At 38.8% G+C, this 24,477-nt stretch overlaps 1 protein-coding gene across 2 annotated transcripts in view; it reads right to left on the bottom strand.

Annotated features, from left to right (window-relative positions):
* The window catches only part of MCMBP (minichromosome maintenance complex binding protein), a 49,619-nt gene that overhangs the window by 11,434 nt on the left and 13,708 nt on the right, over positions 1 to 24,477 (bottom strand). The window contains exons 2-11 of one of the 2 annotated variants that reach the window (XM_072805100.1): positions 20,479 to 20,564; positions 19,723 to 19,863; positions 19,555 to 19,596; positions 16,915 to 17,016; positions 12,293 to 12,437; positions 9,589 to 9,740; positions 7,753 to 7,853; positions 3,536 to 3,714; positions 3,073 to 3,196; positions 1,207 to 1,324 (exon numbers count right to left, since the gene is read on the bottom strand). In XM_072805100.1, coding sequence (XP_072661201.1) covers positions 1,207 to 1,324; positions 3,073 to 3,196; positions 3,536 to 3,714; positions 7,753 to 7,853; positions 9,589 to 9,740; positions 12,293 to 12,437; positions 16,915 to 17,016; positions 19,555 to 19,596; positions 19,723 to 19,863; positions 20,479 to 20,564 — 1,190 coding nt within the window. The remainder of the gene's footprint in view (positions 1 to 1,206; positions 1,325 to 3,072; positions 3,197 to 3,535; positions 3,715 to 7,752; positions 7,854 to 9,588; positions 9,741 to 12,292; positions 12,438 to 16,914; positions 17,017 to 19,554; positions 19,597 to 19,722; positions 19,864 to 20,478; positions 20,565 to 24,477) is intronic. The other variant, XM_072805101.1, reaches the window with a different exon arrangement.

The following is a 24,477-nucleotide window of genomic DNA, read 5'->3' as shown; positions in this document are numbered from 1 at the left end:
CTACAGCAGATGGTCTCAAGCTTGTTTTATTTCAGGTGACAGGGCTAGGGCTCCTTGTTTGAGAAAGGATTATACTAAAAGGACACTGAATATTTCAACTTTCACCATAAGGACTCCATTTAAACTGCATTTCAAGGGGAAGGAAAGGGATGTGACAAAAATCAAATTTTGCTGCTGACCAAAATTCGATAGAACGCAGAGATGGTGGCAGCTCACAATCACGTCAGGCAGGGCTGAGAGCAGGTAGGGAGGGGCTGACTTGTATATAAACAGGCACTTTCACCTGATGATCAAACAGTCTAGGGAGACGGTATCTGGGACAGTAGCCCATTAGAATGAACGCTGAAGATACATAAAGAATTTTGTTAAATCTTTACATTGTAACTTGACATTTATATAGGATGTATTAATGTTCTTGAAAAGGTATCCCAATATTGAATGTCTTTCAAGCACAAGATAAAACATGTTCAAAAATCTCTCACATCAACCAACTTCCCATGAGTTCATCTGATCATACAAACTGAAGCAGAAACTTCATGGCTGCCCTGTTGGCATCCAGACTCAGTGTGAAAGAAATCATTATAAGACAACTTTTAAAATTAATCTCACTATTTTTTTATTGTTCTGCTTGTACCTTAACTATGGCATAATGGATTTGCTACTTCAAAAGCTGGTAGAGCCAGTAACCCCAGTGTTATCTGCAGATGGTTTGAGGTACTTTTTATACTTGAAAGCATTTTCTTGTATTCTACTATTTGTTTTGAAAACACAGGCTCTGAATGGCCACGGAAAACACATATTGTCACATCATTCAGGAAAACTTCGGGGCATGTGTACAACAGTGTAAACAGGACGAAATGCAAGCAAGACAGTTCCAACTCAAAGCCTGGCCCTTCTGGCAGAGCACTTGGCGGTTCCTCCTCAGACATCCCCATTCCTAACCTTTTCTGACAGCACAGTCGTCCTGACCCCCAAGGCTCTCCTTTGTGGCACCATACTCTGTGGCTGTCGATTGCCCTTGGCCCCTAGGTTTTTTGTTTGTTTGTTTAATGTATTTTTTTTGAGACAGTGAGCAGAGAAGAGAACACAAGTGGACCGGGGAGGGGCAGAGGGAGAGGCAGAGGGAGAAACTGGTTCCCCACCAACTGAGCTACCCAGGCGCCCCAGAGTGTTCAGATTTGTAATAAATATTTATATTGATCTTACTGCTGGAACAAGATGTTGAATGATCCGGTACAAGTGTTCTGTGAAGGTACTATTCCGTGGGCAACCACTCAAGTTAACTGTGAATTTTCCCAGTGGAAGAACGTCTCTTCTTGTATACCTAGATAAAAAGATACCAACCAGTAAGATATTGATGATTTTCTGATTTCCATCAAAAAGCAAACAAAGATTAGCACAATACTGTCATTAAAAATAAAGCAAATTGGGATCCCTGGGTGGCTCAGCAGTTTAGCACCTGGGTCCCAGGATCAAGTCCCCACATCGGGCTCCCTGCATGGAGCCTGCTTCTCCCTCTGCCTATGTCTCTGCCTCTGTGTGTGTGTGTTTCTCATGAATAAGTAAATAAATAATAAAAATAAAGCAAATTACTCTGATCAGTTCATTTATCAGAATAACAGCAATAAAAATAATAGCCAGTACTTATATATGAGCACTGAGCATGTGCTATAGGGACTGTTCAGAGGGCTTAAATGTCTCATTTAATTCCTAGACTCTCTGAGGCAGGTCATCTTCGCTGTACAGGTGAGAAATCTGAGACAGAAATCTGAAGTAACATGCCCGAGTTCACACAGCAGGATGCAGGAGAGCTGGATTTGAACCTACCGACTTTGGCTCCAGAGTCTGTACTCAACTGTTATATACAGCGATCTGAAGTCCCAACCAAGTGAAGGTCTGCAGTACAAAGATGTTGACTGCAGTGTCATTTACAGAGGAAAACTAGGAAATCTAACAATTATGGAACTAGCACAACGGTCTATAACAAAATACTGTATAGCCATTACAGTTCATGAAGTTCATGAAGAATTACAAAACAAGAATGTTTAAGATAGGGACACCCTGGAATCTCTGGGTGGCTCAGCAGTTTGGCACCTGCCTTTGGCCCAGGGCGTGATTCTGGAGTCCTGGGATCAAGTCCCACACTGGGCTCCCTGCATGGAGCCTGTTTCTCCCTCCTCCTGTGTCTCTGCCTCTCTCTCTCTCTGTGTCTCTCATGAATAAATAAATAAAATCTTTAAAAAAAAAAAAAGATAGGGACACCTGGGTGGCTCAGCAGTTGAGCATCTGCCTTCAGCTCAGGGCATAATCCTGGAGTCCCGGGATCAAGTCCCACATCAGGCTCCCTGCATGGAGCCTGCTTCTCCCTCTGCCTACGTTTCTGCCTCTTTCTCTCTCATGAATAGATAAACAAAATCTTAAAAAAAAAAAAAAAAGAAGAAGAAGAAGAAGAATGTTTAAGATATGTTAAATGATAAAAACAAGACGTGGATCCATTTAGAGTACGATGGAGATCCGTGTAGGAATGTACACATACGTAAACAAAAAAGATGAAACGAACATGAGCCCAATGTGTTACTGGAGATCATCTCTAAGTGGGTGAGATTACAGACAATTTCCAGTCTCCTCATGCTCCTGGAACTTGCTGAAGACACAAGTTATTTCTGAAATCAAAAAATAAAGACCTGCGGTGGAGGGGAAAGGAGGTAAAGCACGTCTGCATACAAGTTAGATGTGTGTACACTGGGCCTTGCAGAGCGTTAGGATGTATAAACAGAGAATTCAGAATGCAAAAAGAATAAAATAGCTCATTTTACTCATCAGCTAGATTCTTTGTCTGATTGTGGCTCTTGTATTTAAGGGAGACAAACAAAAGGTTAAATGTAAAACAAAAAAATGGACAAAGGAATTCGTGATATCATGTAATACTTATTACACTGAATGAATAAAAACCATTTGATGACGAAAATAATCAACAGTAGCAGAGAAGTTACCCGAGAAACCTTCCTGCTCTCTTCCACTTTCAACAAAACCCCCACCTCCCCTGCCTGCCGCCAGGAATATAGCACTTACACTGTAGAGATGAGATGCAATATCAGGTATTCAGCAGCCAAGCTATCTCCCAGAAGGGCGTGAGTGAGGAACCCAAGCAGCTCTGCTCGGATGGGGGACAATTCGGACATGAAACCTGAAACAACTAGAGAAGGGAGGGAGACCACACTCAGAACACACATACCAGTTCCTCCCCAGTGTCTCAGGAACAAAGCACTCAAGTCTGTAGACAACTAGTGTAGACTTAAAATATTGGTCGTTAAGTGATGCCAACATTCAAAGTAAGACAGCTTGTCAACTTTTGGGCCTCATTTTAATAAAGAAAATTGACATAAAGGAAAATGGGCCAGAGTCACAGAGATCGCTAGATTAACCTGAGCAACGAGGAACTGACCGGCTCAGCCCCACCGTAAGCACACGGCACACGCAGCTCCCAACATGCGCAGGGCTAACGGTCTCTGGGTCCCGAGGCCTCAGCACTTACACTTACAGGTTTTGCTCTCCTCCTTGTTAAGGCAGGCAGGCAGTAAAGGATTGATGTGCTGTAACTTCTGAGCTAAAACCACATGAATTCTTGGCACTAATGAAGCAGGAGGACTGTGCACTCTCTGCTCCTCGGCAGTGTCTGTGCATTCCATCGGATCCAGGAGCGAAGAGGCATCCCTACAGAGAGGAGAAAACTTCAATTCATAGGCACAGCTCTGAAAATGAGAATTCAAGCCAAGAATGGTTCCACCTGTACATCTCCTCAAAGAATGGAAAATGGCTCCTCATGCTAAATTGTCATGCCACATAGACATCAGGTGAATCAGGTCATATGAGGATATGTATGTATTCTTCAAGAACAAGAACACTTTGAGGATGCTAGAACTACAACTAATGGGACAGAATGCATCACTGATAAAGAGTATCTGTGCTTGGAAACCACCTTATCAGCTGAGACATGAAATACTTCACAGCTTGTCTCAAAAACTGAAGTCCTTTTCTCAAAAGCCATTAGGTATCTATTATTCAGTGTGGAAGATCCATTTATCTCTTATTTTGCTAACTGGTTTTCCTAAATTTTATTCTTCCATTTCACCTCCTTGAATAGTGAATAGTCAAGCAGTGAAAAAATGACTTTTTCAGATTTGCTAAAAAATTAGCAGACGATTAACTCATAGTGATATGACTGAAACAAATCACTAAAACGTTTCTAGAACTTCAGACTTTACCAGCTGCTCTACAGAGTCCCCAATTTATACTGCTGCCCTCCTTACACGCAAGGACGATGACAACTTTTACATGGTATGTACTGCGCATTGGGCAGTGTTCTTTGCTGGGCACACATCAATTCATTAACGCCTCACCTACCCTCATCTACAATGAGGAATCCACATGGCCAGTTAAAGGGCCAAACCAGGTTGACAACTCAAGCCATCGGATGCATCTGTGGATTAAGCGGCTTCAACAAATGAAGTGACTAAAGCAGGAAAATCATAATCAGAAACCTCCAGGACAAGCAATCTGCTACACACACACACACACACACACACACACACATATGTTGCTGCATTATATATGTGTGTGTGTGTGTGTGTGTGTGTGTGTGTGTGTGTGTATTTACAGTTGTTTAAAATTTCTGTCCCCCGCCCCCTTTTTTTTTCTTATGGTGAAAAGTAAACTCTTCTTATAGGGAAACCAAGATCAATGTCCAATACTCAACAAGAAAACTGTTTTGCGTGAGGGGATATGATCCCACTCTTGGCAAATTCAAAAGGAAACAAGAGAGAATGAGAAAGACTTGGGTTTTCAGGATATATTGTTAAATGGGGTGAGAAAGTATAAAGAATACATATTACCATACCACCTTCATATAAAGGGGGGATAGAACATACACATGTCTACTTATTTTTGCAAAAAATATAAGAAAGATAAAAGCAGAGACAGGTTGGTTCCCTATGGAGGGTGAGTGGGAACAGGGCAGGGGGGGATGACACCCCTACCTTCTTTGTATGTAACTGTGTTGTGGGCAACAATGTCAACGTTTTCTATACTTAAAAAATTCAAAATGAGGATGGACAAGGATAGACGAGAAACTCTAATGTGAAACGCAATAGAAACAAATAAGCTTAACTACATTAAATGAATAATGAGCCAAAGAACCAAAGGAGAAGAAAAGGACTCACTCCAGGAACTATGGACACAGAACCCTGACTATAGACTTCATTTTAAAATAAAAAGAAGTAGAAACCATTCTTGAACTCAAATTATGAGGTTTTTTGCAGTGGCATAGATTACCAATTCTGAAGTTGCCTTCTCTGTGCCATGGAATATATGGGGAATAATGGAGTCAAGCTTCTTTCTGTTAGGAGTTACAAATAATGTGGAGGGAGAAGGGAGGACATGTGCACGTGGAGCTAGAACTAGAAACACTGTGAATTCATGGTTCTGATAGAGAGACTTATTAATACATAAGAAGGGTGGCTGGGGGCTCAGTCGGTTAAACATCTGCCTTCGGCTTGGGTCACGATCTCAGGGTCCTGGAATCGAGCTCCACGTCAGGCTCCCTGCTCAGCGGGGAGTCTGCTTCTCCCTTTCCCACTCCCCCTACTTACATGCTCTAACTCTGTCAAATAAGTAAATAAAAATATATAAAGATGTATGGGTAAATAAACATTCATTTATTTGTATGCATACAGTGTATATGTATATACACTTCCTAGCACTGTCCACTAAAAAGGCATAGAAGCAATACCAATCCTAGAACCAATGAGCACACAAGCACTCACATCGTGACTTTAAAATTCCTCACTAAAAGAAACTGATGCGGGATCCCTGGGTGGCGCAGCGGTTTGGCGCCTGCCTTTGGCCCAGGGCACGATCCTGGAGACCCAGGATCGAGTCCCACGTCGGGCTCCCGGTGCATGGAGCCTGCTTCTCCATCTGCCTGTGTCTCTGCCTCTCTCTCTCTCTCTCTCTGTGTGTGACTATCATAAATAAATAAATAAATAAATAAATAAATAAATAAATAAATAAATAAATAAATAAAAAATAAGTAAAAACTGATGCTTAGAAAAATAGCTGACACTGCAGTTGGAGTATGGATCGGACAAGATGAGGTTGAAACAGCATAATGTGTCAGAAAAGATATGTTCAAAAATGAGGTCATGTCAGCAAGGCCCCAGAACATATTTACAATGACTCCCACTAGCCAAATGAGAAAATTTGAATCTCAAGTACCAGACTAACATCCGTGCTGATATAAACAAACTACTTAAATAAACAAGAGAGAAGGGAAATCTCTCTTCCAACAAAATGCCAATAAACTAGTGTAGAAGGAATGACTGAGAGATAAAATCACCATGAGAGTAACAAAACTGACTCAAGAATCATCAATGCATAGGGGTGTCTGGGTGGCACCATCAGTTGAGCATCTGTTAGTTTCAGCTCAGGCCTTGATCTCAAGGTCATGGGATCAAGCCCTGTGTTGGGCTCTACACTCCGTGCAGAGTCTGCTTGAGATTCTCTCTCCCTCTACATCTGCCCCTCCTACTCTCTCTAAAGTACATAAATAAATCTTTTTAAGAAATCATCAGTGGATATTAAAAAAAAGCGATGAAATGAGAAACTGGGTATTTATGTAGTCTCCAAGTATCTCCTTCCAAATTGCTTATTTTTACAAAGTAAAAAAACAGAAACCTTATAAGACAGAAACCTGACAGATGTCACCTTAACAAAATGATCAAAATTAGTATCACTAGTAATGGGGCACACGGACATTATGTGCCTCCTGATAGGACAGCCTGAATCTAATGAGGAAACGTCACACAAACCCAAACTGAGATATTCTACAAAGTGACTGGCTGTCCTCTTCAAAGGTGTCGAGGGTCTCTGACATGTGACAACACAGGAAGACAGCCATCTACAAACCAGGAAATGGGCCCTCACTAGACACCAGACATAGGTATGTCAGCATCAGCACCTTACTCTTGGGACTTCCCAGCCTCCAGAACTGTGAGAAACAAATTTTTGTGAAGTTTAAAAAAAAAAAAAGGTGTCAAGGCCAGGAAAGACAAAAGTTGAGAACTGTTCCAGGTGAGTGAAACATATGACCCTATGGATCCTGGATCAAGGAGAAGGAGGAGGAGGAGGGAGGAGGAGGAAGGAGGAGGAGGAAGAAGGAGGAAGAAGGAGGAAGAAGGAGGAGGAGGAGGAAGAAGGAGGAAGAGGGAGGGGGAAGAAGAGGAGGGAGGGAGGGAGGGAGGGAGGAGGGAGAAGGAGATGAGGGAGAAGGAGAAAAAGGAGAAAGAGGAGGAGAAGAAAAGAAAAAGGAAAAAAGAAAAAGAAAACAGAAAAAGAAAAAAAACTCACAAGAAAGAACCATGGCCCATGGTATGGACCATGAGTTAGTGTATGGTGTGTTTAGAGCAAATTCCTCATTTTTTATAACTGTACCCTGACTTTACAGGAGAAAGTCTTTGTTCTTAGGAAATAAGGACTCAAGTATTTAGGGAATAATGTATGCAACTTACTCTCAAGTTTTGCAGAAAAATACATGTGCGTATACACATATGAATGACAGAACAAATGGGATACCAGCGTTCACAACTGCTAACTCTGGGTAAACGGAGAAAGTTCTTTATAAATATCCTCCAATTTGTCTGCAAGTTTGAAATTAGATCAAAATAAATTTACCCAAAAAAGAGCAAACAGACTCACCTTTCATCATTATTTAGTATACTTAGTACAGGATCCACAGACAGGACACCATATAACTCAAGAACGTCATTGACTTTGAAACAATCCCAGTCTTCATATACCTGATAGGAGATCATATAAAAATCACATTGTTAGGACCAAATAACACCAAAAAGTCATAAAATATTAGTGTTAAGGTAATAATAGTATCTTAGATTTTTATCGGTCAGGAAATGGACCTTAAAGCAACTCATTTATTTCATAAATTGAAACCAAGACAATAAAGTACTAGCCTAAAGTCATTTTCCTAGTTAGCAATTAACAACTAAAACACAGGACTCCTGACTCCTGGACCAAGGTCTGTTATCAACGCACTACACTACTTCGAAGAAAAGGCTTTCCCAAATGATGTTGATCAATTAACTTTAGAGACATGCATTATCAGGTACCTGGGTAGCTCAGTAAGTTAACGGAGGGCCTTCAGCTCAGGTCAAGATCCCAGGGTCTTGGGATTAAGCCCCACGTTGGGCTTCCTGCTCAGCTGGAGTCTGCTTCTCCCTCTGCCCTTCCCCCTACTCATGTTCTTTCTCTCTCCCAAATAAATAAAAAATAAAATCTTTAAAGAAAAACAAGAACCATGCATTATCTCAAAACCTATTAAGCACACCAAGAAAGGAAAAAAAAAAACGCAGGACTACTAACTTTGGACTTATTCACCAACTATGCACCATTAGGAACACAAAACTCAGAAAGGTTTTTCACAATAAAATTTTCGAAGTCTATCTTTGATGGACTTCAGTAACTGTCAAAGCCTCCTCTTGATGAGGCTAAACTGAAGCACGGCAGGAAGCTGTCCTGTCTGGTCCCTGTGATATATAACTAAAGTGCCATTTAGGTTAAAATCATAAAATAAAAGAATGAAAATTCTCAGTGATCATCTCTGAAACTTATATTGCTTGTTTCACCTATCAGGATCAAAAAACCAGGGTAAGCAAGATAGAACAAACTACCAATAGATTTTTTGCCTTCTATTTTATTTTAAATACAAATGAGATACAGATTTTGATGAGAATAATGTTGAAAATGCACAGATACTGTTGGAAGTTGGAAATGATAGAGAAAGGAAGTACACATGAATTAAACTATTCTGTGTTGGAAATATTCAAATTTTTTTTTTAAGTAAAAAAACATGGGGCTCAAACTCACAACCCTGAGATCAAGAGTCACAGGCTCCACCAACTGAGCCAACCAGGTGCCCCATATCCTTCAATTCTTTGAGAGTGCTGTGGTTGGCAGAGCATGGCCTCCCAAAGAGGTCTACATCCTAATTCCTGAAATCTGTGAATATGTTACCTGACAAGCAAAAGGGATGTGTGTACATTCAAGACCCCAAGATGAGATCATCCTGTATTACCTGGTTGGGCCCAATCTAATCACCAAGGTTCTTAAAATGGGAGAATCTCTCCTACCTACGGTCTAAGGGAGAAATGACTATGAAAACATGGTTAGAGAAATGCATAGCTGCTGGCTTTGAAGATGGAAGAAGGGGCCTCAAACCAAGAAATGGGAGTATTTATAAAACTGGAAAAGGCAAGAAAACAGATTCTCCCCCAGAGCATCCAAAAAGGAATGCAGCCCCAAGGACACCTTGATTTTATCCTCAGTGAGATAGATGTTGGACTTCTGACCTAAAGCCTGTAAAAATAATAAATTTTTGTTGTTTAAAAGCCACTAACGTTGTGAATATTCACTACAGCAGCCATGGGAAACAAACATAGACGCTGAGAGTACTCCATGTTAACTCCCAAGACACATTCCACATCTACAACAAGGTCAGGTCTATAAAGGGTTTAGTACCTTCACAAGGCATGCAGGGCCCTTCTCCCCTGGCAGTGGAAAATTCAGGTCAAAAGGAGAAGAGAGGTTCAAGAAGTTCAGCTGTTGCCCAGTAGAAGCTTCAGTTTCTAAACGTTTTGGCTCTCCACACCACTGAAGACCACCAACACTCCCTAAATTCAAAGAACAGCACTGTACTTAGTCATTTTTAAGGCTTCCTAAAGAGTCTTTCAAGTTTGATATAAATGATGCTTCTGAACTCAAAACCCAAGTTGTTACAGTTCTTAAGAAAGTAGCATATGCTAACAAAACCCTCTGTCTGAGCTAAAACAGAAGATTATGAAGATCTGAAAATTTTAATCATTTCTCCCATTAACAAAAAAACTCCTCCCTTCAAACCTCAAGTATTGTAAAAGTTAGTATTTAATACAGTGACTGTGACATCTTTAACCTACAAAACACACTGTCTACTGACAATGAACCCACCTTGAAAGAACATGTTTTTCTACTTATTAAACAGAATAAAACCATATAGCAATAAATTCATTTACTAAATAATTTGTAACATTCATTATGTACAATTCATTCTGATTCCTAAATCAGGCTAGCTGCTGGCAATACAAAAATGATTTAAAAAATGCTCTCTATCCTTGAAAGTAGTCACAGCTTAGGGCGTACAATTAATTAGAACCAACATATAGCTTGCCCCACCATAAAACAGCTCAGCAATAAGAAGGAATATACTATTAATACATGCAACAACCTAGATGGATCTCAAGGAAGTTTTGCTGAATGAAAAAAGTCAATTCACAAAATGAACAAACTGTATGATTCCATTTATGTAACTTATTATTTTATTAGGGTTAATGCTAGACTGGAATCTTTTTTTTTTTTTAATTGCAGTATACCTGACTACATAACACTCTTGTAATAACATTAGGACAGAGATGAAGAATGGATTAGTGTTTGCTAGGGGTTAGGGACTTGTGGCGAAGGGAGAGGCCGGAGAGCAGGAAGCATGACTCTAAAAGGGCGACTTGAAAGACGTGGGCAATGGACTGTTCTAGATACTGTGGTAGCAGCTCCACACGTGACATCTATAAGTGACAACACTGCCCAAAACTAAATACACACAAATAAGTACATTTAAGATAAGAAACGTGAATAGAAGGTCGAAGGGTGGTGTCAATGTCCACTTTCTGGTGATGATATTCTACTATAATTATATAAGATGTTACTATCAGGGGAAACTTATTTCTTACAGTTACATGTGATCTTATCTTAAAAAAAATTTAAAAATATATATAGCTTGAAAGATCACCTAGAAACCAACAAACAAGTTAAGCTGTACACAAACGCACTCAAATGTCCAAGGGCCCTATATACAGAATGACATCCAAACAAAACGCAAAAAAGAGGAGAGCATCAGCTGCTTAGGTGATAAGAGAAATACCATACATCCCAGATGCTAGTATGTTATTTATTGTTATGACACACACTAATTTTAATGAACACTTAGGGAGTGGGTGGAGAAAAAGACCACCACATTTGTACAGATTGTAAAACATTCCAAAGTTAGAAACATTAAAATATGCCTTTGCTCTAAGGAAATACAGTAATATGAAGTTCTAAAGTAGGAAATCTATGGTTAAATGAAATTTTTAGTAATTCTTTACCACTCTCAATTGAATCTTACAGATGCTCCTTGACTAGACTGAATTGTTTGACCCCCTCTCCCTTCAACTTGCCTCCTGATGATGGTGCTCAAGAGAAGTGAATAGACATAAAAGAGGAATAAAGACAAACTTATCTACCTGCCATAATTAAGAAACTCACCACTCCTAAACACTGTGATTGGTGAAATCAAGAATGAAATATGTGAATTATGAAATTATCTCATGCTCTTAGGATATTGCAACTTTTGGTCACCCTGTATTATCAGAATTCATTGGGTTTTCAGCATGTTTCATGATAAACCACTACAAATGTGCATAAATAGAACAGAACTGTGACTATTCTAAGGGCTCTCTGCTCTCAAGCTGAGAACGAAGTTACATAGTTGACCACAATTTCATAGTTATCCTCTGATGCTTTTGATCTTACTAAATTAACGTACCACTATTTGGGGGCGCCTGGGTGGCTCAGCTGGTTAAGCATCTGCCTTCAGTTCAGGTAGTGATCCAGGGCCCTGGATTGCCCTGCATCAGCCCCTCGCCACCCCATGTCAGACTCCCTGCTCAGTGGGGAGCCTGCATCTCCCCCTCCTTTTGCCCCTCCCCTTGCTTGCGTGCACGTGCTCTCTCTATGAATAAATAAAATCTTTAAAAAATAAAAACGTAACACTATCTCAAAAATCAAATGAAAAAGGATGTTTTCAGATATAAAGAAAAACATTTTCAGCATAAAGTACTAGCTTCCATATTACTCAGGAGCTGAGATAAAAATAAAGAATGAGAAAAGACCTTTTTCAACTAGCCTTCTGAAACTCTTACAAATTAACAGGAAAGCAGACACGTCTAAGTGATGCCTAACTGCTCATTTATGAAGCAGTTTGACCAAAGAGTACTGTAGAAACTCACAAAACTGTCTATAACTGATGAACTTGAACGCAGGGTTGTTAAATCATGGTCAGTTCCTAAATCTAGAGCAATATTACACAACCTTAACTCTGAAAACACATTTGAGAGAGAGAGAGATGTACAGAAAGCTCATTGGCATACACTACCTGCTTGCCTGGCCCCTGCATGTTGGTCTTTCTGTTTATTGGGCTGTAGGTCCATATCTTCATCATCTTCGTAACTCCTCTTGTGACGACTGGGAGTGTAGGATGTCGAAGGGCTGACTCGAGCTTGGTTTGCATTAACATAGGCGTTAAATGAAAAGTTAAGAAAAATCTACCATGAATTGAGGAATCCTAAGGAATCCTAATTACAGGGCTCATAAAAGCTGACTGGTTTGCAATTTGGTTAAAATTAAAACATCCTTTTAAAAGACTGGACTTCCAGTTCTGATCATCAGAGTAGCAGCTTAACCTCATGCTCCCTACCTGCACTATGAAGAACTACAAACTGCACAAAAGACATGAGCACAAAAGACATTCAGGCACTGAATGCTGTAAAGGAGTTTAAGGCTATAGTTCCTGAATAAGGAAACACACCGGGAAACTCCACATTCTTCCCAGCCTTCTCTTGGGAATATTTCCCAAACTGCAACAAAGAGACATGAAGGTCTCACCCTTGCTAAGTAGAGAAAACAGAGCACACAGTTCAGGGTTACTGAGCAACCAGAATTTGCAAAGCAAACAAAAACAGAGTAACAAAAAGGCAAGTGTTGCAGATAAAGACCCAAAAACCTGTTCAGCTTTTACTTGGGTCTTTGGCTGAACACAAAACTATGGATGTACAGTCAGGATTCCTTGAGGCCTAGCAGGAAAACAGTTGCTAGTTGGCTGGGAGCTAACTGTAAATTCTGGAAATTGTATAATACTAGAACTGGACCCTGATGAACATCTTGGGTACTTACTTAGGTGTGACCCAGAAATAGCACATCTCACGAACACATCTCCTACACAGCAAGGGCCATTCCATACCCACCTTAACAAATTTCAAAACCAAGCCATGACAAAGTCAAAGTGATCCACTTAAATCACCTGTCAGAAAATGCAACATTACTGGAAGGAAGACAAAACCAACCCTCTACAATGTTGTATATCAGCATATAGTAACACATTATTAGTTATATATAAAGAGGCAACAAAACATGACTTACGATCAGGATTAAAATTAATAAAAACAAACCCAGAGAGGACTCAGATATTGGAATTAGCAGACAAGAATACTAAAAGGTATTTAAAAAATCATTTAAAAATATATATATAGCCTTTATTGTGTTAAAGTATGTTCCTTCTAAACCTTAAAATTCAATTTTAAAACAAAGACGAAGGGCACTTGAATGCTCAGTCAGTTAAGTATCTGCCTTCAGCTCAGGTCATGATCTTGGGTCCTGGGATCAAGACCCATGTTGGGCTCCTAGTGGGGAGTCTGCTTCTCCTTCTCCCTCTGCCCCTCTCCCATGCTTGTGCACGTGCTCTTACTCTCAAATAAATGGATAAAATCTTAAAAAAAAAAAAAAAAAAAAAAGACAGCTGAGTCAAAGATGAGGGATGTTACCAGAGAAATGGGAACGATGGAAAAGAACCAAATGAAAAATCAAGAACTGAATATCTGAAATGTAAAGGAACAAAAAACCCCCACAATCTTTGTCATCTGGAGAATAACAACATTTAATGATTATCTGATTGAATCCCCAGAAAATGAGACAATGCCAAGAGACTAAGACAGAAAAATATTTAAAGAAGGGCACCTGGGGGCCACGGTCAGTTAAGCATCTGCTTTCAGCTCAGGTCATGATCCCAGAGTCCTGGGATTGAGTTCCACGTCAGGCTCCTTGCTTAGCAGGGAGTCTGCTTCTCCCTCTGTCTACACCCACCCCACTCCCATAAATAAATGTATCTTTCACATAAATAAAAGCTTTAAAAAAAATTTTTTTTTAAGAAATAAAGGCTGAAATCTGAAAAATACCAGACTACAGATCCAAAACCTCAAAAATACCCAAGCAAGATAAACACAAAAAAGCCCACACCCAGCCCATCACAGTAAAACTGCCAAAAACTATAGACACAGAGAACATTAAAGGCAGCCAGGGAAAAATCAAAGATATTACATACAGGAATACAGTAAAATGACAATTAGACTTTCCTCAAAAAGCAACAGGGATCAGGGCACCTGGGTGATATAGTCAGTTGAGCATCCAACTCTTGATTTTGGCTCAAATCATGATCTCAGGGTTGTGGATTGAGCCACACATCAAGATCTACATCAGGCATGGGGTCTGCTTAAGAGTCTCTCCTCCTCCTCCTGCCTCTCCCCTCACTCACTCTCTTTAAAAACAAAACAAAAGGAACAAGCAAAAAAAGCAACAGAGGTTAACAGACAATGGAAGAAGACATAGAATGCTGGGGAGGGTAAAGAGCTGTCAATCCAGAATTCTGTATCCAGTAAAAATATCCTTCAAAAATTGAGGTGAAAGGGGGTACTGGGTGGCTCAGTGGTCAAGTATATGCCTGCCTTCCACTTAGGTCGTGATCTTGGGTTCTGAGATCAAGTGCCGCATCGGGCTCCCCTTGAAGAGCCTGCTTCTCCCTCTGCCTGTGTCTCTGCCTCTCTCTGTGTGTCTCTCATGAATAAGTAAATAAAATCTCAAAAAACAAAACAAACAAAAAAAGAAGTTGAACCAAAAAACTCACCACCAACAGATCTACACTTTATTATTTAACATTTTAATCTTTAGATCTGTGCTTTAAAAAAAAAATTAAAAACAGCCTTAGTGAAATGACTCTATATAAAAACAAAAAGAAAAAAGAGAACTAGAAATGGTACATACCACAAACACAAAGACACTGTTTCCTCATTTCTTAATTTATGTAGAAAATAAACGCTTACAGCAAACAGGATAAAGTATTGTGGGCTCCATAGTTTAAGTACAAATGAAGCGAATGCCAACAGCAGCATAAAGAATGAGAGGAAGAGATGGAAGTACAGTGTGGTAAGATTAAAAAGAAAAAAAGAAATCACAAGGAAAATTAGAAAATATTTTTGAGTTGAGTGATGGTGAAATCAAAATCTGTGGAATGCAACCAAAGCAGTTATTAGAAAAAATATATAGCCTTCAATGCTCATATTAGAAAGGGAAGCTTTGAGGGATCCCTGGGTGGCGCAGCGGTTTGGCGCCTGCCTTTGGCCCAGGGCGCGATCCTGGAGACCCGGGATTGAATCCCACGTCGGGCTCCCAGTGCGTGGAGCCTGCTTCTCCCTCTGCCTGTGTCTCTGCCTCTCTGCCTCTCTCTCTCTGTGTGACTATCATAAATAAATAAAAAATTTTTTTAAAAAAAAGGGAAGCTTTGAAAATAATTATCTGAGCCTCCACTCTGAGAAGCTAGAGAAAAATTAAAGCCAAACTAGCATAAAAGGAAATAAGTCAACGAGATTGAAAACAGAAAATTCAACAGTTGGTTCTTTGACAAACCATGAACAATACTGATCCAGAATAAAAGAAAAATTAATTAACATTACTGGAAATGAAGAGAGATCATTGCTAGATATTTCCCAGACATGAAAAGGAAAATAAGGAAATATTATGAAAAGCTTTGTTACTGACATAAATTTAACAAGTATGACTAAATGATTTTGAAACCATTACTTGAAAGATACAACTTATCACAACTGATACACAGAGAAAACTAATAAAAAACCTAATTGAAAATCTTCTCACAAAATGCCAGGCCCCAAACTGGAAACAACCCAAATGCTCATCCAGTGGAAAAAATATAAACAAATAAAATCAGCAATAAAAAGGAATGAGCTACTCTCACACACAAAAGGATAAATCTCAAATGTATTATGGAGAACAAAAATCAGACACAAAAGACTGCATGATTCCATTTTATGACACACAAGAATAGGTAAAATGCAGCTACAGTGAAAGAAATCAGCACAATTGTTACAAGAGGACAGTGAAGTGCCTGGACATAAGGGAAGTTTCTGGCACAAGTTCTTTACTTTGATGGGTGTAAAAAAAAATGGGTGTGCATTTGTCCAAATCACTGGAGTGCAACGTTAAAATTCATGGATCTCAGGGTATGTGAACTATGCCTTAAAAAATTACTAAAAAATTTAATGAAAACATTAAAAATGAAACTGAGATGTCAAAACATCTCTCAAAAGAAACATGTTTTTTCCCTTCAGAATCCAGAATTAGAGCAGCCCCAGTGGCGCAGCGGTTTAGCGCCGCCTGCAGCCCGGGGTGTGATCCTAGAGACCGGGGATCAAGTCCCACATCAGGATGGAGCCTGCTTCTCCCTCTCTGCCTGTGTCTCTGCCTCTCTCTCTCTGAATAAATAAATAAAATAATCTTTAAAAAAAAAAAAAGAATCCAGAATTAGTTATTTTGAAACTGTGTTTTTATTTAATTATGGTATTCTTTTTCAGTACCTTTAAATCCACCTGGATCTTTTTAACAGTATTTCACTATGGGAATGTACCACAATTTTATCATTTCTCAAAGATGCATACTTGGGTTGTTTTTATAACTTTTCTCATTTAGGACAAATGAAAAACATTTCATTAAAATAAAGCCAGGCTCTGTAAACGAAGAACAATTTTTTTCCAGCTAACTTCGCTGGTGTAAAAAGACTAAGTTTCTAAAAACGCAAAATTTAATTGTGGTCTTTTCAAATAATAAAGTTATCAAGAACCTCTCAGCACAGAAGAAATTTCAGATAAAGGATATTTCTTTTACCCATGTAGATTCCCCAGGCACTGGGACACAATAGAAAGTCTGTCTTTCCAAAGTGGTAGTTCGTGGGGAGTTTAAATCCACTTCTTGTTGAGGCTGTGATATACACAAAAAGTATATTTAAAATTTTATTAAGAAAAACAAAAATAAAAATTTTAATTAGCAAGCTACATATTCACATTGTTTGCAAAACCATAGTAAATATTTCATATTAAGAATGAAGAGGGATCCCTGGGTGGCGCAGCAGTTTGGCGCCTGCCTTTGGCCCAAGGCACGATCCTGGAGACCCGGGATCGAATCCCACGTCGGGCGCCCGGTGCATGGAGCCTGCTTCTCCCTCTGCCTATGTCTCTGCCTCTCTCTCTCTCTCTCTCTCTGTAACTATCATAAATAAAAATTAAAAAAAAAAAAAAGAGGATCCCTGGGTGGCACAGCAGTTTGGCGCCTGCCTTTGGCCCAGGGCGTGATCCTGGAGACCCGGGATTGAATCCCATGTCGGGCTCCGGGTGCATGGAGCCTGCTTCTCCCTCTGCCTGTGTCTCTGCCTCTCTCTCTCTCTCTCTGTATGACTATCATGAATAGATATAAATAAATAAATAAATAAATAAATAAATAAATAAATAAATAAATAAATAAATAAATAAAACTAAATCTAAACTATCATTTTTAAAAAAGAAAACAGACATAAAATCATTTCATATGCAATCAATCCATGATCTTCTCTCAAATCCATATTATATAGCACCTTGTTACAAAATTAAATCCTTTTAAATAAATAGGATACTTTAATTTTTTTCAAAAACAAAGCATGTCTCTCACATAAAAAAAATCTTATCAGCCTAGAAAACAGGAACTTAATGAAATATGCATTAAGAAGTAACTCTGAGGGACGGCTGGGTGGCTCAGCTGTTGAGCCTTCAGCTCAGGGCACGATCTCAGTCCAGAGATCAAATCCCTCATTGGGCTCACAGGGAGGAGCCTGCTTCTCCCTCTATGTCTCTCATGAATAAACAAATAAAATCTTAAAAAAAAACAAACAAACAAACAAACAAAAAAACTCTGATATGAGATTTGAGTCAGATGTTATTCCCTAGAAAAGGTATGTTCTCTATTTTCAAATATACTTAGAAAATCCTAAGAGGTGGAAAGGACCCAAATTTAATATTAAAATATTACTTTAATATTACTTTTAGTACATACATAGGACAAAAACAATCTCTTAAAATAAAACATAGATACCATTTTGTAGAGGGAAATAAAAGAGTTGTCAAGTTTCAGCCTAAGCTAGTTATGTCCAAGCAAGGCTCTTTGTGTGTGTTTCTTTCTTTCCAGGCCCAAAGTTTTCCTGGTTTGGTGTTTTTACTTATGACCTTTAGCAACACAATACGAATTCTTTGCCTTCAGCAGTGTCACACACGGACAGACTCATGTATTTTATTTTCCTTATTTCCAAATGCTGAGATAACTAACTTGTGGGGATACTACATTACTGTGTACTAGACAAAGCTGTGTATTGATACCTTAGGCTCATATGAGTTAGGGCTCCTCAAACAAGGGATACAGCAAGTATTTATAAAGTTGCCTCATTCATTTCGGCACCATATTTTACTTTATGGAAACACTCTCAAAGAAAAAGACACTGGGACACCTAAAGTTCATCATGTGTTAAGATTAGCAAATCCATCTTTCACAAGTCCCCCTAAATAATTATAGGAAGTTACATTCTTGTTTAATATTCACAGCAACCTTTCAAATTAGGCCTGTTCTTCTGTCAGGACTGGCCCTGAGCTAGAACACTTCACTCAATCAGGCACAGCTTCTACTCTGAACTGATGTGCTGGTATTAGGGCTTATAAATCTATCTCTTGAGGTTTGGGTAACCAGGGGTCAGACTCCCAGAATGTAAAAAGCCCCAGATAATCTAAGATTCTGGGTCAGCAAAGCAGAGAACTAGACAGAGAACAGAGGTAACGCCACCAGGTGCTACCTTTCTACTTAAGCACTGGCCTGATCTATTGTCATCTGTGATACTTGTTTTTTTTTCCCCAACAACTGACAATTACCATCACAGTTTCTAAGGAACCACATTAAAACCCAATTTCAAAAAATACAGATATACTGTAATTCCTCTGTAACTGCCTTTCTGCTAAGTTTCTACCTCAAGACTGTCGCTTTCACAACCATAATTATATCCAGTGTCCTCTGCCTTCTTGCCTCTCCCATTACAGATATGTAAGAGTTTCCATTACTTCTATCAAAGAAAGCTTAGTTTATTAAAAATATTTTTCCTAAGAAAACAGGATTTAATGAAATTTAACTTAGAAAGTGTTAAGTCCTAAGTTAATCTTACATTTTTACTTTAAAAGAATTTATTATAACTTGTAATTTTGAAACCAAGTATAGATATTAGGAGAATAAAGGCATTAGTTTTGTTATTTACAATACTCCACCTTCTTAAGAGATTTTTAGAAGATAAAAAAAGTATCAAAGAAACTCTTAACTAAGAGGTGAATAAAACATTTCACATAACTTCTTAGAACTTATTTACACACTTGAGATCAACCAAAAGAAATAAATTCGCTGCTTAAGAAAAAATTCTTATTAAAATGTTTTCTGTATCTTAAGGATACATACCCCACACTCTGCTACATCTCTATATTTTCCAAAATGAAGGACCTATGATCGAAAACAAAGGATAACAGTATCATATCAGTATATCTGATTCAAAACCACCATAAACAAGGATAAAATTAATACCACTAATTACAAACAGAAAGTTTCATGAAAAAAAGCAATACATACACGTGCTTTTGTATTTCGATTAACTGTTTCATAAACTCCCATGTAAAACTCAGGGTCAAACATATCCTGAATCATGCAACGAAACTTCACAAAACTGTTAGGTTTCAAATAATGAAGGGGAACTTCATTCAGTGATGGTACCTTAAAGAAAAACAAGTCAGTAAGATACTATTTGTAAAACTGTAAGCACATATACAGAGACTGTATATCCAGAACCCAACCCTCCCACACACACACACCAAGACCCATTAGGAAGCCAGCAAACTCAAGAGTCAACATAAAAGTGCTAGACACAAAAGTATTTTTTATGTCCTTCCAAGTTCGTATAGTGACATCTGATTCTAATGTAAAAGGATGCTTTTCCTTAAGAACACTTCTCAAGTAGCAGGCACTTGCTTTGTTGAGCTCTTAAGACTAGTACATACCAATTCTTTTTAAATGAAATAAAACAAAGATAATCGAGAATCTCGCAATTACTGATTTGATTTGAAAGTAACACGGTCAATTACTGCCACCTAGAGGCACCAATACAGAAGCAATGAATTGCCTGAAATTAAAATTTCAGTTGGAAAAGGGCAAAATCTTTTAATTCATGTGCACATAAAGCAGAAGACAGTACACTTTAATGTATATAGTCTAAAATTTTAGTGATTGTTTTGGCAGCACATATACTAAAATTTCATGTGGGTTACCACTCTACTGAGAAAAATTGGAAGTCAGCCCAAGGCTCTCCCCCAAGAATAACAATAAACTTACCCATTTAGGAGCGTTATTTTCCTTCAGCTTTTCCTTAAAATATTCAATTACTTTCTTCTCCCAGTCAGGATTAACTCCATTTTGGGCTGAAAGAAAAATATACTTTTCAAAACTAAAGGTACAATACCTAACAATAGCCTAGGGTCACAGGAGGCACTTCACAGTCGGGTGGAACGCCGCTGCGCTGGGCACTCAGGAAGCCGCCCTACCAAGGGGGTTGAGTATTACAACGCAGGGCGGTCAGCAACCTAGCTGAGAATACCCACAGGATGAGATATGAAATTACTTAAACAAAGCAGCATACGAACTATCATTTGTAAAGCACAACGCTTTTTGAAAACATTTTTAGACAGATATTTTCTTTACAACTACCCTAAAATTAAAGGGAGTTCTTCTAAAACTTTTTTTTTCCCATTTCGGGAATGATTTCAAACTTCAAAAAAAAAAACTCAAATGAATAGTACAAAGAATACCTGTATCTTTGTTCCATTTGCTTTATCTCATCTCTCATATATATTTTTCTGACTCACTTGAGATTAAGTTATACACATCATAAACCTTTGCCTTTTAAGTATTTCAATGTGTTTTTCCTAAGAACAAAGATTATCTTATATAACGATACTGTTACCAACCTCAGGAAATTCCAAACTGATACCATACTTTTTATCTAACTTACCATCCATATTCCAATACTATCCTTTTTTTTTTTTCTTTTTTTTTTTTCCAATACTATCCTTGATTGCACTTTTTCCTCTTCAGTACAAGAGCCAGTCTAGGATCGCATATTGCTCTTAGCTATGTCTCTAATCTGGAACAGTCCTTCAACCTCTGTATGTTTTATAACATTTATATTTAAGAGGAATACAAACTGTCTAAAAATGTAGAATGCTCCTCACTTTGGGTCTGATGTTCCCATATGATTGGATTGCAGTTGTGCACTATCGGGCAGACTGTTCTATAAGTGATGCTGTGCCCTTGTAATGGGACCATCTAGAGACAAGATGTCCATCTTCCCCTCACAGTAAAATTTTTCCCCTTTGCAACTATTAAGTAATATGGCAGGAGACACTTTAAGACCAGGTAAAAAAAATTTATGAATCTTGCCACAACCCCCAGATTTAGCATCCACTGGTGCCTCTTACAATGATGACTGCAAAATGATGAGAAAACGGCTTTTAATGTCACGTTAAAGAAAACCGGAGCACCTGGCTGGCTCAGTTGGTAGAGCATGTGACTCTTGATCTTAGGACTTTAAGTTCAAGCCCCATGTTGTGTACATTACTTAAAAATAATTTTTTTTTAAAAAAAAAGGTAAGAAAACCAAGGCTTTGGGAAAAAATTACAGGAATTGACCAAGACCAAAATACATTACTGACAAAATTAGGAATACCTATTTGGGAGAACAAGCAAACCACATAGCTAGCCAGTACTTCCACCATTTATACTCATCACCTAAGTGCTATGTAGTGAAGTAAAGGAACTGCCTCTATTTGTTAGAGCTGATTGCTAGAAATACTCATAGAATTCTACTAACACCCCTGCCCTGTGTCTGGACCCCTCCGGCCACAGTGAGGCACCCGAAAGAGTGCACTAGCAGGGGCTTCAGCTCAGAAGAGTTACAAGACGCTGGTGTCTGCAAGAAGGTAGCAGGGCCCACTGGGATCGATCCCAGTGGATCCAAGAAGGCAAAACAAGTCCACAGAGTTCCTGCAGTGGCCATGAGAATACTACCCCAAGCTTACCCTCTTCCCAGGAAGCCCTTGGCCCCCCAAAAGGGAGACAGCTCGGCTAAAGACCTCAAATTGGCTGCCCAGCTGATGGGACGAGTCATGCCCATATGGAAAGTTTACGAGGAGAAAGCTAGAGTCATGTGGAGGAGGAGGAGGAAACTACAAGGTAATGGCTAGTGTTCACATGGCCCATGCCAATGCCTGACTCTTTGGCACTCAGGCAAAAAGGGCCAAGGACACTACAGAATAGGATTTTGAGAAGAAAAAATAAAGTGTCATTGGCAAACTGTGATAAAAATATAAATATGTAAACAAAATGCCCTCTAAGTGATTCTGACAAAGTTTCAGAATAACTACCGTATTAGGTAAGTGTCAATAAATGATTACTAGTAGAATTAGACAAAAAGAATTAAAAAGAATGAGTGTTTTTGCTTCCACTGAAAACGGCTATTTAAAGAAAAGGTTGATACACAGTCATGACAGCATACCAACACTGCTTTTCTGACTGCATATGTGTAAGAACCATGAACATGCTTGGGGCAGGGGTGGGTGGGTTGGCTAGCCAGCTCAGTTGGTGGAGTATGCGACTCTAGATCTCAGGGTGGTAAGTTCAAACCACGTGTTGGATGCAGAGCTTACTTTAAAAAGAAAAGAAAGAGCAAAAACAAATGAACATGACCATGCCACATAACAGATGACAAGGCTCCATCAGACAGTGACTGGAAGGTGGTAAGGTATGGGTATACAGACAGGATCTTCTAAGGCCACCTTACAAATTGTTGCTGCCCAACAATTAAGGGACTGCAACAGATAATTAAGAAAAATAAATAAATAAAGCATGCAATAACTGTCCATTATTTATTAAGCCTACAGTGTGTCCGGCACTCTACTAGGTTCAATAAGGATACTGATAGCTAAAGAACTTAAAGAAGCAGTAAATAATAACAGCCAAAAGCAAAGAGAATCTAACGCAGGTCAAATAATCTCAGAAGAGGGCTATTGATGGAGGTGGTACTTGAGCCAGGCCTTGAAAAAGGGGTAGAACTGAAACATGCTGAGGTATAAGAAATTCGTGTATTCCAGACAATTAAGCAAGAACAAGGACGGCACTACTATTCAAGTATGTAGAACACTCAGTGCCTGAGAGCTGCATGTGGCCCCCATGACTAAGTTTTCTCAAAATTAAGCTATTCCAGAGGAAAACAGAGAGGCAGATTCCTGTACACACAGTGTAATTATTTGGCTGTAATTGAGCCTGGCACTAACCCACCCATGAACTGGATTACCTAAGATAACGTATTCATCATTTTGAGTTTAAGTAGGACCAAGTTGGGTCACTTGCAACCAAGAGTCATGCTTAGCACACACGTATCACTTTATCGTATTTCCTATGAATTCTTGGCCATCTGAATTTGAGCACCATTGCACTTGAGCTTGATCTAGTTTAAGAGCCAAGGGAACTGAGTAAGAAAAAAATACATAGGTTCTCACCAACAGTGTATGTACGAGCTTCTAGCTGGTTCTACCTCACCAATACTTGATCTTGTCAATCTCTTCAATACCAGTCATTGTGCTGGATACATACTGGTCTGTTGTCACTGTGGTCTTAATATGCATTTCCCTAATGACGTACACTTTTCATGTTTATTGACCATTTCAATAAATTCTTTCATGAAGTGCCTATTCACTATTTTGTCCATTTTTAAAAATAGGTCTGTTGTGGCATCAATGATTGTACTAATTCTTTGGGTATTCTAGACGTAAGTCTTAAGTCAGATATAAACATAGGGCACATTATTTTCCCCTAAGCTGTACTTTCTCTTTGATATTCTTTTTGTATGTCTTTTGATGAGAAGTTTTTCATTTTGATTAAGCCAAATTTGCCAAGTTTTTCTTTCATATTTACAGACCCCAGGGTCATGAAGATATTCTCTTAGGTTTATTTTCCACAATTAGGTCTGTAGCCAACATCAAACGAATGTTTTTGTTTATATTGTAACATAGGGCAAGGCTCACTTTTTCCCAAAAAGCTATCCACTTGTTTCAGAATTAAAAGGTTTGCTTTCTAGCACTGATTTGCTTTGGCATTTGTGTCAAAAAATCAACTCACTGTACTTACTTTAGCCTATTTCTACATTCTCTATTGTATTACCCTGATCTATTTGTCTATCTTTTTGCTGTATTAATATACTCATACTGTCTTAACCTCTATGGCTTGATCTTAAGTCTTATAATTAAGTACTGAAGTTCTTCAAGTTTGTCTTGATTA

This window comes from Canis lupus, chromosome 29, assembly GCF_048164855.1.
Source record: "Canis lupus baileyi chromosome 29, mCanLup2.hap1, whole genome shotgun sequence".
NCBI lineage: Eukaryota > Metazoa > Chordata > Mammalia > Carnivora > Canidae > Canis > Canis lupus.
The sequence above is the reverse complement of the archived record's forward strand: the minus strand, read 5'-3'. Positions and strand labels throughout refer to the sequence as shown.